Source organism: Buteo buteo, chromosome 21 (assembly GCF_964188355.1).
Source record: "Buteo buteo chromosome 21, bButBut1.hap1.1, whole genome shotgun sequence".
Lineage (NCBI taxonomy): Eukaryota > Metazoa > Chordata > Aves > Accipitriformes > Accipitridae > Buteo > Buteo buteo.
The window spans coordinates 200449-216166 of record NC_134191.1 but is presented as its reverse complement, the minus strand read 5'-3'; the positions used below and the strand labels follow the sequence as shown (position 1 = coordinate 216166).

The 15718-nt window shown below is 40.9% G+C and overlaps 1 protein-coding gene across 3 annotated transcripts in view; it reads right to left on the bottom strand.

Annotated features, from left to right (window-relative positions):
* FGD5 (FYVE, RhoGEF and PH domain containing 5) overlaps positions 1 to 15718 on the bottom strand; it is a 112207-nt gene that overhangs the window by 16781 nt on the left and 79708 nt on the right. For all 3 annotated transcript variants that reach the window (XM_075053163.1, XM_075053161.1, XM_075053160.1), the window contains exons 9-13: positions 15526 to 15576; positions 13886 to 13944; positions 10379 to 10450; positions 8847 to 8915; positions 1118 to 1201 (exon numbers count right to left, since the gene is read on the bottom strand). In XM_075053163.1, coding sequence (XP_074909264.1) covers positions 1118 to 1201; positions 8847 to 8915; positions 10379 to 10450; positions 13886 to 13944; positions 15526 to 15576 — 335 coding nt within the window. The remainder of the gene's footprint in view (positions 1 to 1117; positions 1202 to 8846; positions 8916 to 10378; positions 10451 to 13885; positions 13945 to 15525; positions 15577 to 15718) is intronic.

Sequence of the window (15718 nt, the reverse complement as noted above, 5' to 3'; positions counted from 1 at the left end):
GGTCTACCAATAGCAACAGCCACTTAGGAGAAATATAGCTTCATGGTACTGATACGTTGTTATTAACGAGTATCTATTATGCCAGTGACTCAGTGTTTCAAATGTACCCCAACACATACCTGCTCCGCAACTTCTTTTCACTTAATGGTAGAGTGTTTTGGCAATTCCTACCCCAGCTGGGAACTCATAGTTGGTTTTAGACTATCAGGTCTCTAGATTGATCAGCCTCCTACCTTTTCATAACACCTCAACCCACCCGTGTCATTCTGCTGGAATTAATGATTAGTAATTCTCATCTTGCATGTTTCCTAGATCCCCAGACTCCTGACTTGCCACTTCAAGTCCTCTTTCACATAAATACAATTTGGCATATTAACTATAGAACAGTTATGAAGGTTCTTTGTGGGAGGTATGTAATGGATGGCTAGGTAAAAAACAAAGACCCGTCCAGCCCAATATCTCCTGTTGCACAGGTAGGTACTGGTGCCAATGGATGCTTAGGGAAAGAGTGTAAGAACAGGACAATTCTGTCCAGTTTCTGTAATCTGCAATTTAGAAATTTCCTGAAGAAGAGACTGTGTTTATGTGCATGTAGTAGCTCCCAATACACCTTTTCCCCATAAAGCTGGCTAATGGCTTTTTGAACCCATTAATTCTTTTGATGAAAACAGTTAAAGGGCACATGAAAACCAGGCAAATGAAAGCTTATGTAAATTTTGAGTGGCAGGAGTTTAAAACCAGGCAGACTAAGCCCTAATGAATATGTTGTAGGGAACAACCATACATTTGCTGGAGACATGAAGAGAGGAATGGACAAAATGGGATAATAACTCTTTTCTGTCTCCAGTTTCATTATCAGAGGGTAAATCTGATTTTGGCTTGTATTATTTATGCAGCCTGCATAAGGCTGTCATACTAAGGCACAGCCTTATAGATAATCTTTTATATGTTTGCTTTATATTATTTTTCCTTCTGTCTCCTGTAAGAGACAAGGGAATCCCCTGATAACAGGTCCATCCCCTCTTTCCCCTTGCTGGATATGAGACATAAACCAGCAAAGCACTAACAGCCCACTATACAACTTTAATTCCAGACTGTAATACAGATGAGGCATTACCTTCATGCCTGACACAGCCAAGGTGTTTTTCAGTCGGTATTTGCCATCCTTCTGGGGATATGTGTACAGCAGAACATCATTCATCTATATGAAGAGAAAGACAAAATCAATAATCTGCAATATGCCTTGCAGGCCTTCCCATTACTCCTGGGGAGGGGGGAGGGATACCCAGAACAAGCAGTAACTTGATGAACTGCTAGGACTGTTACTAAAGACAGGCCCAAGCCACACAGCTTAGATCAAGACCTGCATTTCCACAAAGCTCTGGGGAGTCTACATCCAGGACTTTGATTTCTTCCCATTTTTGGCTGTTGCTAATGGCTAAGCAAGTAGATAATCAGCTCTTGTTTATTCAGCTTGGGTGAAACAGCTGCCATGTTCAAGTTGGGAAGGCAGGCTCTGCATTTACTACCTGGCAACACCAACTAACTGCCCAGGATGCTGCAGCTCTGATTCTCTCAGGGTCCCCCTGACAGTGGAGCTGCAGTGAGGCCATGGGTAGGGCTGGGCTTCTCAGACTTCCATTTTCTGGGCAAAAAGGAAGTGGAGGTGAGGAGAGGTGCCACAGTCTGGAGGAATGATTCAGGGAGGAATGGTTTGGATATTTGAGAGCAGTAACTGTACTTCACTGCTAGCAAAACTTGCCTAGACATCTGACAGCTTTGCTGAGTCTGTGGGCTGCAGTAGAGACAATGGAAGGGCAAAAATGAGAAACTTCTTTTCATTTTATGAGGAAAAAACACCCCTGTACCTTAACATCCCAAATATTTCCATAGTTCTCCGCTCCTTGCAGAATGCATGCTTTTCAAACAGCTTCATACTAAATGGGATCAGATCTCTGCTGTTTGCCTAACTTAATCATAGACATTATTGCAGCCTTTTATCTTCGTGCCAACAAACAAATAAATGAAGCAGCAGAACTGGACCTCGTAGGTCTTTGCTGGCCTCCCCTTACTACTAGAAGGAAAAACAGCATCGGTGGGCCTTAACATTGCCAAAGTAACGCTTGTATGTATGCATTCTTTCCTTTACTTGAATGAGCAGGTCATGTTCTCTTGTTGTCTTTCCCAGGCTTCTCACATCAGTACCAATATGCATAAACTCAGTCAGCCTGTCGATTACTGTACTGGGGTACTATGAACAAAGATGTGCAAAGGCAATGTAAAACCAAGGCATAGGTAATACTGTGTGATGTCAGACATGAGGCATCTTAAATGCAGAAATTCTCAAGAAATTAAAAAGCAGACAGAAACCAGCTTCACTTGGATTCCTCTGTGACAAAGGCATTCAAATATAGCCAATTGGATGATAATATTATATTTTGGAAGGAAAACTGTGATAAAGAGAGACACAGAGAAGAAGGGAGGAAACTAAAGAATTATTTGGCAATAAAATAATGTATCCTGTATGACTGGAATTTTTGGGGTCTTGATAGTACTACCTGACCACCTAAAACTGTTGGTGTAAAATTTTCACTAATTTGCTTGCCTGAAAAATAAACAGAAAGTGGAGCCTTATGGATGTTTTCTTAAAAGGTCATAGTTTAGCTTTCTTACAGAGCAGGAACAATGGTTAAAGAAAAATGACATGGAATTAATACTCATGGGATTAAATCCTTATCACCTTGGACTTAACAGCAAAACTGTTGTTGCCTTTATTAGGGTCATGAGTTCACTTGTGGACACCACTTCATTAAGTAGCTGTCTGATTAACAGCAAATCAGGCTTATGTGCATTAGCTGTCCATCTTTAAAATGCAGATTCCCATTAACATGAGGCAAAATATACTGAAGAGTTACTTTCCCCAAACCTTTTACTTCAAATTTTACTACTTTTAAAAATTGAATTGGGTTTACTGAGTAGGATCAGCCAATATTTTTGTAGAAAATGCTGAAACATTTAATTCTAACAATTTAACAAAAAGACTCCCATGCTCTCCTGCATTGGCCACTCTACTGTGTATTTCTCTGTGTCCTTCTAGTAAGTCTTAACTCATGCAGAGTTTAAAGCTCTTTTAATATAACACTTCTCAACTGAGGATATAAAAGCATACTATCAAGTTAGAATAGGAGTCTTATGTTCTCTGTAGTCTAAAGTGGAGTATTTACTCTTTTGCAATAACACAATAGAATTTCCTTAGAACAAGGTGACAAATGGCTTGTCACAGAGTTTTTCTGTGATTTACTTATTGCTCCATAAATTACCCTCTGTGCTAACATTAATCCAGTCAGCAGTGACACCTGCAGTGTACTGACCACATGATCATTCCCAGTTTAACCAGGGCTATGCATAACCAGAAAATTCATCACAACCTACTGCACACTATCTAGGAGAGTAAGGTAGAAAAAAATGAGCAAATGTAAACCTTTCAGTGAAAAGCAGATGAAAGCTATTTTCACTTGATATTACTAGTAGCAACTAGGACTCCAGCAGCCAGGTGGGAAAAAGGTAAAAAGACAGGCAGACTTTATTGCTAAAATCAAGAGAATACTCTGTGAAATAAGAGAATACTAGTGAAATCTCATATTTGCCTGGTGATTCTGCTATCTCCTGAATGTTCAAAGGATTATATGAGAAAACAGGACTTCCTCTGCCACTCGTCAGTGCCAGTACTTAAGGCTTGTTTCAAACCACAAGAACAGATAACTAGTTGTGGGCACTAAGCCCAGGGAAGTGAACTCCTAAGAGAGATTTTCAGGATTCTGGCATAATGTGCTACTGAGTTTCTTGAATAGCAAACTCCATTTATTTTATTTATTTTAAAAGTTATATATTTCTTTAAAAAGCAACTCATTCTTTTATTACTGTTGATTAAGGATGACACCCTGGTGCATACCGTTGTCATGACAGCTCTGGTTAATATACCAAGATTTTATTAAAACATTAATGATGACTTTGCTTTACAATTGCTCATTGGAGGTTTTTTTTCCTCCTGTTTTTCTCTCCCACATATTATATAGCAGTGGGCTGTGACTCTGAGGTCCCATCAGCCACAGCCTGAAACAAGGACATTATGACAAATATTTCAAAGCTTGCTAAGCAAGGCACACATATTCATGAAGAAAGAAAGGGTTTGTACTCACTGCTGTCTCCTTTGCCACATCTACGCTGGAGACCAGAGTGGTAGCTATATGAATGGTATGGACAGAACTAGCATCAGTACCAGTGGTTTCATGCATCCTTCTGCTTCACAGTGCATACTGTTCCCTGAAGCAGTGAGGACTGGGCCATGATAAAAGTTGATCTTGCAGCCCCTCGGGAATCTGGTAGAAGAGATAGACTGCCATAACCCCCAGGGGAGTTCCCAGAAGTCCTTGGGCTTCAGACCAACTTCCTGTTTGCCAGAAAACTTTTGAATAAGTGGGATCCCCAAACTGCTCAGATATTGATATAGGAGCAAATATTCCTATTCTGCACTGCTCTATGCATGCACACAGTCCCCAAAACAACAGTTGATAACACAGAGAAAGAAGGATACATCTGCTCTTTAATTATTTTTTTTTCTGTTACTACTCTTTTTCCCCCCTTTTTAAAGTCTTCTCTGTTGTGAAGGGAACTCAGTAACACTAGAGGTCAGTGCAAGTTTTCTAACCTACAGTGTCCAAATTTATTGATCCAAACAAGTTTATCTATGCCCTGCTGAACTGCTGGCATCCATACGTAATGCACTCTCTGTCTAAAAGCTCCTACCATGTGTTAGGTTTTTCTGAATGTTTTAAAGGGTAGTTCATTATGGACCCTGTGTTGTTCTATTCAAGTCTGCGTTAAACACCCCCTGAGTGTCAGTGGAGCAGCCTGAATATGTGCTGGGGCTGCATTTTCCAAGCTCTGACTCCAAAACCTCCTGTAGTCCAGCCCTGCCAGCTAGAGCATTAAACAGTCTCCCATTTGATAGCAGCTTCCTGCACCACACTTGCAACACAAGCAGCCTTTGTAGAGAAATTCTTGGAAGGGTGAGATAAGAGACAGTGTCTGAGTTGCAAAGTCCTGTGGTTGGGGGGCAATTAGGGGGCCTGCCAGCATCAGCAGCCCATACTGTGCTACAAAGAGGCCCCAACATCCTTGTAAACAGAGACGGGACTCAGGAAACAGGCGCACAGCAAAACTCACCAAACATCCTGCCAGGAAACACCAAATTCAACAATACCATAAGCCTGCACAAAACAGCCAGCCCAAGTAACCTTGTGATACACACAACATACACCCGCAGAAACATATGCACTTCAATAGCCCCTCACTGTGTGTCCTACACACTCATGCCTATATGGGCTGTGCATGTACCATGCTCCTTGTGGGCATATATTCAGAGCACAAGCACACACATGACCAAAGCACACCCTGAATGCACAGGCCAAGTAGGAGTCTGGCACATACCCAATTTTTAGAGCACTTTCTAACTACAATGTTAGTTTGGTGGGCTCATCTCCTGGGATGTGTAGGGGTTAAATTCTCAGGTTTATCCTTCAGTGTATACTCTTCCACTGAAATTCTCTCCAGGTCCTGGGCTTGATTTAGCTTAGCTTCAGTCAGAGTAAGTTCACTACTAAGAACTTCAGAAAATGCTGTTCATGTAAAAATCTGTTTTGGGTAGGTAAGGTAAATACACTTATTTCATTCAAAGCTAAACCAAACTACACCTATACATGTTAGCTTCTGGTGATCTTTTTGAGTGGCAGCTGACGTGTGAAACATCAAAAAAAGCAGCCAGTTCTAAACATATTTTTTTTTATTAATACATTAGGACAAATTCTTGTCCCACCTGAGTTTTGCCAGTGGCTTCTAAGGATTATGATCTAGTCCTTAGAAGATGAGGGCTGTAAATAAACGTGGGTTTTAAGAGACAGTGTTTAGGAGATTATTCTAGTCTTGGGGTTTTGTGGTTTTCGGTTGTTGTTTTTTTTCTACACAGTGTCCCCAAGCATTAGAATCAAGATGGCACATGTGTTGGGCTAGATGCACTGGCAGAGGGAAAGATATGTTCATGCAGGCCTTGGCTGTTACAAAATGGTGTTGGCAGTGATGGTTGGTAGGGCCTTAAGACTGATGCAGTAAAGATGCTATATGCCAAGATGAAAATATGTTGCCATAGCTATGCAGTAGTTGTCTCAATGTATCCACAGGCTAAACAGTCCATTAAGCAATTCATGAGTGGTGGTGGCATGAGTGGTGGTGACACAAAACAGAGAATCCACAGCATTAGCACTGACAAGCAGATAATGCAAAACCATTCAGGTGTTAATGCAGGAATTACTATATTCCACAGTGACTTGCTTTCCTGCATTTTTGCTATACATGCCATTGCTCTGCAAACCTGAGGAGCTTTCAGGGTGGAGGAGATGGAGTAAAAAATATCACTGAACACAAAGGCAGGTATTTGCCAATAAGTTTCAAACTGTTTCCAAGATCCATCACCCCTGCCCCACCCCAACAGAAGACATAATACAGGAAGCCTGAAATGGGTGCAACTTCAGTGTGTTAGAGCAGGAAAGAAGCCAGTTTTATGTGTCTCTTGGTGCTTAAAAGTGACCACTATGCTTTAGTCTAGCTCCATCACATACTTTGCATGAGAGCACATTTGGTTACAGTTTGCCTTTCTGACTGAAAGGAAGAAAAAACCACTGTTTCTGAATACTGAGAGCATCTAATAACAACAGGACATTGGCTACTGTAACATCCCCAGCTGCCAAGAGACACTTCTCTCTTTGCAGTTAACATCCGGGTTTAAGCAGCTGAACTCTCCCCAGGAATCAAAAATAGTTCCTAAACTAGAAAGTGCCAGAAACTCATTTCTGTGCTTGCTTTGTTCCAGTAATACTTTCAGCCTCTTGTGACTTTCAAGCTGATACAACCATTTTGGACAACTTGAAATTTATCTCAGTTTATCCCAAGTTTAAATTATTTTCCTCTCAATGTTTATTACCAACCTGATTTCTGATCTTCCTTCTAAATTCTTTATATCAGTTATAATAGCTAGGTTTGTGATGCTTCAGTATTTGCCATAGCAGGGGATTATGATAGCAGTTAGAAATGCACTGGAAGACAAAATGGTAACACCTTCTTGGAATTTGGTCCCAGCTTTAGCCACAACTCCAAAATGTTTTTGTAATACTAGCAAAGGTGAGAGTTTCAGAAGAGAGATCAGTAAGGAAGCAAGTATCATCTGTTACGAAGTGGTCATCAGTAGGCTTCAGAGTTACTACTGATGAGAACACTGTTTCTTAAAACCAGCTCCTGGAGATTCTGGCATGGCCATTTTCCCTTGGCTGCAACAAAGTCATGATTTTGACATTTATTGCTGTTGTTACAGTCCATTGATGCTGACTCAGTAAAACAGCACTGCAGCAATCTCATATTTGAAGATTTGGGTGAAATCCATCAGTTTCAGTACATGACAGTCTGAATTTTTACAGAAACCAATGAAGCCATCAGAAAAGTGCAGTGCCAGTGCTGTGTCCCATCCCATCTGATCTTTGATTATGACTGCAATACATGATCGAGGAGGCAAAGAAGCTTGTGCATCCACTCATGCACAAATAGGAAATATTAATAAGAGGGAGAAATAAGAAGCATTAATGGCAAAATGTGTAACTTCGGTAATAAGCCATCTCTCCTCCTCACAATGGTCCCAGGGTGAAAAGCTGTCAGCACTTATAGAGGCCACAGCAAGTATGTATTCCAGGCATATAAGCCATTTATTGTAAAATAAATTCTGCAAACAGTACTTTAATGTTAATAGCAGCTGTAATGCTCAGTTCTTTATGGCTCTTTATTGGGAAGGGTCTCTAAAGAATTTTTCAGACTTTAACAGGTTAGCAGGTAACAAACTCCTAAGACACAGGCAAGTATTATTTTCCCCTTCACACTGATAAATGCATAAAAATGGCCGCGGTTACACAATAAGCTACCTGAAAAGTTGAGAACAGAGCTCAGGAGCCTGGAGTCTCAGATACTCTCTAATTGCTCAATGTAGTGTATAATGCAAAACAGAAAGCATAAGTCTTAATAGCGTATCTCCAGAACAGTGGTTTTTCATCTGTTTTGCTTTGCAAATACTTGCAATTTTTGCAGTAGGGTTGTGGACCCTTGTGAAGGGTATTCCAGCCAAGTGATGAAGGATTCATTTTTCTTAACTGTCTTAGAAGAATTTTGCAAACCATCATTGAAAACTGTTGCTCTAGTCAACAGGAAGCTGGAAGTGTGTCTTCAGAGGGACTATACCCAGGCAATGCACACAGTTATCAGGTAATTTACATAGATGTGGACAGCAGGAGCTAAAACCCAGTCCTTGAGCTTCAAGGATACAAATCTCCCAAGTGAGTCCAAAGAAAGCTTTCATAAACTTTAGCAGTAGGATGTTCTCTATTGATTCTAATCAGATTTCCTAGGGCCTTAGTGTTGGACTTTCAAGTGTGAAGCTTAATTGCTGAAAGTATTCAGGAGCTCCCATCCTCCTGATCACCTTGGAAACTTGCACTCCTTTGCAGAATTATGGCTTAGTCAAGGCTGTACATAGCTGTGGCACAAAGGGAGGGCTGCACAGCCCATATTCTTGTATGCAGGGCCAACAGGACGTGTGAAAAGGGCTACAGTCCTGTTAGCAACAGAAACTCCCTCACCACATTGCTGCTGATGGTTAAATGACTTGCAGCCTGAAAGTTTCTGCCATGGTTCAGGGCTGTGCAAGTGCAGAAGATATGAGAGAGACAGTAAAAATATAAAAGAAATCTTACCAAGAACAAATGCCGAGGGTGCCTGTTTTTGCCAGAGACTTTCATCAGCGTTCCTTCTTTAACAAAGATCTGAAGGAGAAAACAGCAGATTGTAATCCTGACACTTCTCATTCTGAATCGTACTGAGAAAAGAGAATATTCCTCCTGGGGAAAGAGCTACTCTAACTGCTTTCATCAGCACAGGAAGAGATAACACTTGCTTCTAGCCTTATTCCTTATGAACTGGCTTAGTCTTTGCCTGCGTTAGCCCTGCTGCTCTTCATGGCTTGCGTTTGTATCAGTACCAAATGGTTAGAAACCCACTTGTCCTCAGCCCACTGCTTCTGCACTGTGGACTGTGCTCAGAGGTGACTGTCACTGATTGCAAAGCTAACATGTAATGGGCTTCAGAAAAGAACTCATGTTTAAAAATCCTCTAAAATAGATAGACCAAAAAGAAAAGGTGAAACCTTGGGTTTCAGCACACTACACCTACATAACTATGCCTGCATACATAATCTGTACATGTTTGCAAACACAATACTTTGTTGGTCTGTATTGTTACTATGTATGTAAGCAGCTAAACCAGCATACTAGAACTTGATTGCAATAACATCAGTGGATTAACAGTCATCTACTCTGTTTGGATGGAGAACAGAATCTGGTGTAGTTTTCCACTCTAGAACAATTTATAATCAAAGAGAGCAATCCCACAAATTCTGTATGTTGGGCTTTGCAGAATTTGTTAAAACCTTACCTGGTGAGGGCAAGTGAGAATACTGATGTTAGAGAATAAATAGGGGTTGACTGCAGTATTTGGCTGATGAGGATTCTTGCTCTACGAGTATGCATGCCTTGAAAATTGCTTCATGAGTTTTGCTAAAGATATTGGTGGACTGAAGGGAAATTTAGAGTTGCAGAACTCAAGAAAGAAATCTTTTGAAGTGTAGAGGCAGGTTAGAGCTGAGGAAACTGGGCAGCTTTAAAAACCAGGAGAAGAAATTTGCATTTGATGTGGATGGGAAGACAGAGCTATACACTCTCCCACGTTTCTATTCATTTGTTGCTTAAAAATGATGTCTTCCATTAAAAGCACCACTGGGAAATGGTGAGAATAAAAAATTGAAAACAAATAATTTCCCCTGATTTAAGGCTCTTACCCAGCCAAATAAAACTCTGAGCCTTTCCAGGCTGCAAGCGATTCCTGCTAGTGTTGCAGCCTTTCAACAGGAGTATATAGGGAGGAAAATAGCAGTTCCATCAAAACACACTACACATGGGGTGGCTGAGGACAGCTGGAGTGAAAAGTCAAATGGCTTTTTTGTGTAAAAGTAGGGGCAATGCTTGTCTTTCCCAGCCTGAGACTCTGGGCACACCTCTTTGTGCACTGCCAGAGTGATGGCTTTTTACACAAAGCAGTGCTCCAACTCTTTATCACAGTAGCTCAGTAAACAACACCTGTAGACGCCTGAAATCTGGCCATCCACACAATCAGAGACATAGCTGGCTGGAAACAATGCCCTTATCAGCGTAGGTCTGCCTGCAGCACTCACCCTTCCTGGCTGGAGGAGGCCACTCTGCCCTCTCACACTGTGCTCAATGTGTACCAGCTTCTGCAAGTTTTCCTGGGGGAGAGAAACAGCATTTAGGAGACCGCGTGGTGACTGTTTAGACAAGCAGGCAAACCTTCCCTCACCCCTCCTCACCATTTTATTTCTCTAGAAGTGGTATTACAGAATTAGGTTTCAGAGAGATGTGAACCCAGGGATTTTACGCCCAGAAAGTCTTATTCCAGCCTTATAGGTTTTATAAAACCTCATCATCTGCATTCACATCTGCTGTGGCCTTCTACAGTCCTGTTACCTCTGATAGCTCAGTTCACCTTCAAAAGGACCTGCTAACTCCATACGATATTTATACAGTGGTCTCTTTGCTGAATTTATTGATCTGGGAACTAATAAACTGGAAGCAGAGACAAAGTACAGTATCTGCTCCAAAGGCCTGTGCATTACTGGCATGACACGGATAATCCAAAGCATGCTTTAATACTATAGAACTGTTGCTAGAATTATCTGGAGGTTTTTATTCTGTGATAATGGATTAATGGCTTTGCAATAGGGTATTTAGAAGGTTAACTAGTAAGCAGGCAATGAAGCTGCATCTCTCTTTTAATGCTTTGCAAAAATCAGGAATTTCATTATCAAACTCTGATACTATTAACTGCCTACCTGGTCTTAAAGCACAGTCAGTCAGTGGGTGCTGGCATGTGGCATGAATTTATCTACGAAGATGGTAAATAAGATTGATCTAGCTAAGTCTGTGCTCTCATAAAAAAGATGGTATTGGATGAATATACAAAGGAGAAAGAAGGGATGTCTGTACCTTTGCAATATTGCTAGAGTCTTTTCAAATCTCCTTCCGTTTAGCAGGTGAGGCTGCTAAAACTGAGGCTTGTACACAGGATTCAGCTGTGGTTTTATCTGGTCAGAACAGTAGAATGGGCTGCACAGCAGCAATGAGTCATCACCAGAATATGTCTAAAAATTAGGAGTCTCTTGTCTAAGTTAGCTATTGTATCCTAAATCCTTAGTTATGTACCCAGATAAACTACAGACTAAGGACCATATTTGATATAGCTTCAGACCTGTCAGCCTTTGAGTACAGTTTTCTGTTATGACAGATAATGGTCTGTTTTCCTATGCTCCATTGACTGGCATTAAGATACCCCTGGGCTTAGTTAGACTCGATTAGATTGTACAATGTATCTGCCTGATACAAATCAGTGCTGTCTACAGAATCAGCTAATTAAGAAAGCTATCACAGATACCAGAAGGAGCACATCCATGTCAACATGACGGTCTGTCAAGGCTAATTTACCTTAGATTTCAGCTAACACAATTAATGTACCTCTCTCAGCTTGCTTTTTGAGACAAGCCTGAAGTACCTCCATATGTTACTGTCCTGGTGAAATATTACACTTGTTTAGCATGATACTAGGTTTAGTTCTTAATCAGTAACCGCATATCAAACATATGGAAACACCTACAAGCCTTGACCAGAACAGGGCTGCATTGTGACCATGCAATATAACTGGCAGTTGACACATTTTCAAGAATTCCAGTGATCGTGTATCTCTTTTGCAATGCAGGAAGTAACAAATGGAATTTTTCAGGTCACTTCTAAAATACTATAGGCCAGCAAAATGGAAACAGAATCTATAAACTAATAGCACAGGAAATACCAGGGATCATGGGACAGCTGACATTTGCAAAAGACATCTGCAAAGGACTTTCCCATCACTAAAGGGTATTTTAGCCCTAGCAAAACTTGTCAAATTGATAGCTTCCACAATGGAAACCTGTTCTTCATCCACAGAAAAGGCAGTGCCCTCCTGTAAGCACACTCATGGCCAATTCTAGTATTACTCATTGGGGTTTCTACAAGAGTGAGAAGAGTTGCTCCAGCTCAGATACACCTCAGCTTTTCTTAGGACTGCTGGCAGAGGTGCCTGTTGTAATGCTGATGTTTGCAGTATGGACACATGTTCACCAGGAAATGGACAGAGAAGTATCAAACTCATTTCCTGTAGGAAGTCAAACAGCCATCACATGTGAAGGACAGTGATTTATCTGGGAATGTGGGCAGCTGAGGCATAGTTTCCCTACAGTTCCCTTAAAATTCCCTATTTACATAGTTTTCTTCATTCTCCTTAGAACTATCATCATTTTCTTTTCAAATATCCTTCACAAACTATGATTAAAAAATGAAAACAAAGCTCCACCCAATTAGTATTGCAGATGTGGGTGGCTGAAATCCTTCTCTGGCCATTTTAGCAGTGAACTGCAGCTTCCATCATGTTATCATTATGCCTATGCAGGAGGAACGCCTCCCCAAGGAATTCACCAGCTGTTAATAGCAACAATGATTTATAGCTTTTAGCATCTCAGGGCCTCTATTAGATTGTAGAATTTCAGAGAGCAATACAAACCCTGCTTAGTTCAAGTAGTGAACGTCTCCTAGAGTTACAGATAGACTTAATGCTAGGCAGTGATGGTATGCCTTATGCCTCTGTTTGCACATCTGTAAACTGTGAATAGTATTTTCCTACTTGATGAAAATGCTGTGAAGATAGCTAATCTCACAATGTGTCTGAAAATCCTGGGTTAATTTTTCCCAGGGAAAAACTGCTAGAGTGTTTTTATCACAAAACAAAAAAACTAATAATGAATCATTGATATTCTGCAGAAAATGTAGATCATAATTCAATGCTCCTGTCAGATCTTTGGAGTGTAGTTTGATGAGTTGATAAGTGGCAGCAGAAATCTTCCTCCTTCCAGGTACATGCCAAGTCTAAATTATTGCTTAGAACTTCAACAAGGTACATGACAAGTTATAAATGCTCAATCTTGAGTGGCATTGTTCAGTTTGTTCTGTAATTAGAGTACCTTCTTAAATTCTTTGCATTTTTTAAAATCTGAGATCTGCCTCTTTCCCCATCTGATAGCTACAAATTGAGACTGAAGCTCTGAACCTGCTTCTCCTGAAGCCAGTGGTGAAATTACTACAGATCAACATGAAGTCCAACTGGTGGGTTTCTGGTTTTGTGCAGAGATGATCTCAAGCCATGACAACAGATCATCACCTATTCTCCTGAAGTAAAATGGGATTCCAGAGTTGTGGAAAATTACATAAATGAGTTCAAAATGTATCTTTGACAGTACAATTGTGATGTCTTCAACATTCCATATCTAAAAACATCCCAGGCTAGAAATAGAACCATGAAAATTCCCGTCTCTCATGTCATTGCTTCACACACCATTTCAGCAACCCCAAGAGGGAAAAAAACTGTGCTGCTTGCTGTGGTGACTTACATCTTGCACAGCTGCATTAAAGGGCATAAACCTACTCCATATCTGCAATACTGTAAGTCAGATCTGTATAAACCTTTGAGTATCACCCTGGAGGAGGCTTCAGAATTTAGCAGAGATATGTATTCACTTCAGCAGATGTGCAGAAAAGACACTATTGATCAGGAGAGCATGTGTCGTGGTAGGACTTACCGCTTGGAGCATGCTGTCGTTGGCTCGGTCTGTGATTTCAGAAACAACAAATAAGGCAGCTGAGGGATGAAGCAAAACAAACGCCATAAATAACATGAAAGAGTAGGAGAATAACCCATATTCCTTCTGTCTGCAAGGGCATCTTTTAAAAAAATCAAACAACATCCCCAGCAGCAACTCCTTTAACTTCTTTGGCACCTTCAGAATGAAACTGCCCAGAAAAGACAAGGCACAGTGCTGTTATTTCCCCTTCCCTTCATCATTCTCTTGTGCAAAACTCTGCATCATATTTGTGCTGACCAAGAGAACTCACAAGGTCCCTTTTAAGCACCTAGCATGGCACAAAATCTTTTTGTGATGTTTTCTAGTTGCAGATTTTTGGCAATCAGAGCTTGTGGTAGGGAGAGATTTATGTAACACAGCTTTAGCCATCCAAAAGCATGGCAATCTAAGGTGATCTGTTTCCCCTTACTGCCGAGGGAGGGGACAGGTCATCCCTTTCTCACAGAAGTGTGTATGAAATGTTGACATAAATTAACACCCAAAGCATTTCCCACTGGCAAATAACCTGGGCCAGGGCATGTTTGCTGGCCCTGAGAGCAGTGACATAACATGGCTCAGGTCCTTATCTCAGATCTCTTCCCCTGTAGAACAGGGCATCCTATCTGTTTTTAGGTGTAATGTGGGAGCACGCTAGCCATCACTGGCCAGAAATGTGACAAGTGTGTGCTAACCACAAACGAGATAGGCAGTTGTGGCCACAAGGCTCGAGCATGTGCCCTGGCCTTGTTTAAATTACTGGTATAGCTGTAGTCCCACTGTCAGTGACTAGGGTCCTAAATCTTGCACAAGACTCTACGTCAGAACAGACTGACCTTCAGTCAGTCGCAGGCCTTACCGCTATGAGTTGGTTTGGATTTACACTGGGTGTAACAGAGGTGAACTGGTTTCATTAATACAATGTTATTCCTGCTTACTCCAGTGTGGAAGCCACTCCCACTGAAGCCACAGCTAAACCTTGCTTTGACTTCAGTGGGAGTAAGAGACTTCTGTTTCATCCATCTGATGTGTTGGAAAGGATGGTGTTAGCAGCTGAACATCTAGATTTGTTCTTGATTATGCAGAACTGATTTTTATGCAATGTCTTTCAAGTTTACTTAGGCTTAAGGAATCCAGAATACAGATACCCAATTCAAACCTCCTGGGTTTCTCCAAAGTTCACAAAGCACAGCAGGCATACCATAGATAATGGTACACACACAAGCAGGTGGAGCCATCCCAATTGACTTTACAATGACCAGGCCAAATATAGACAGAACCAAAGAGGACTAGGATTTCCCCGCTGACTGGGGCAGAACTACAATATCTGCACCATGCTTGTCTAGATGATAATTTCTTCTTCTGTAAGTTCATTATGTCAAAACTATAGGAAGCCCACATGTTTCAATGAAAAAAAGATGGGTTCCTTGCCCTAAATAATTTGTCTAAATTAGTAATCAGTTCTTACAGATCTTACATCTAACCTATTGACAGAAAATCTTCAAAATAATCCTCTTCCATATATTACCAGTATAGATCCTGTACCTCTTTGGAAGCAGAGTTAGCAAAGCAGAATTTTTGTTCTACCCATTTCATTTTACCTTGTGTGGCTTCATACTCTGTAGAATCAGGGCAAAGATTATTCAAGTAATCTGTAGAAAATAATCAAACACAGACATCCAGTAATCAGAATACAAATCCACATAATTTGTAGTATTATTAGCTAAAACATAAAATCTTAATTTTACAATCATAGAATGGTTTGGGTTGGAAGGGACCTTAAAAATCATCTAG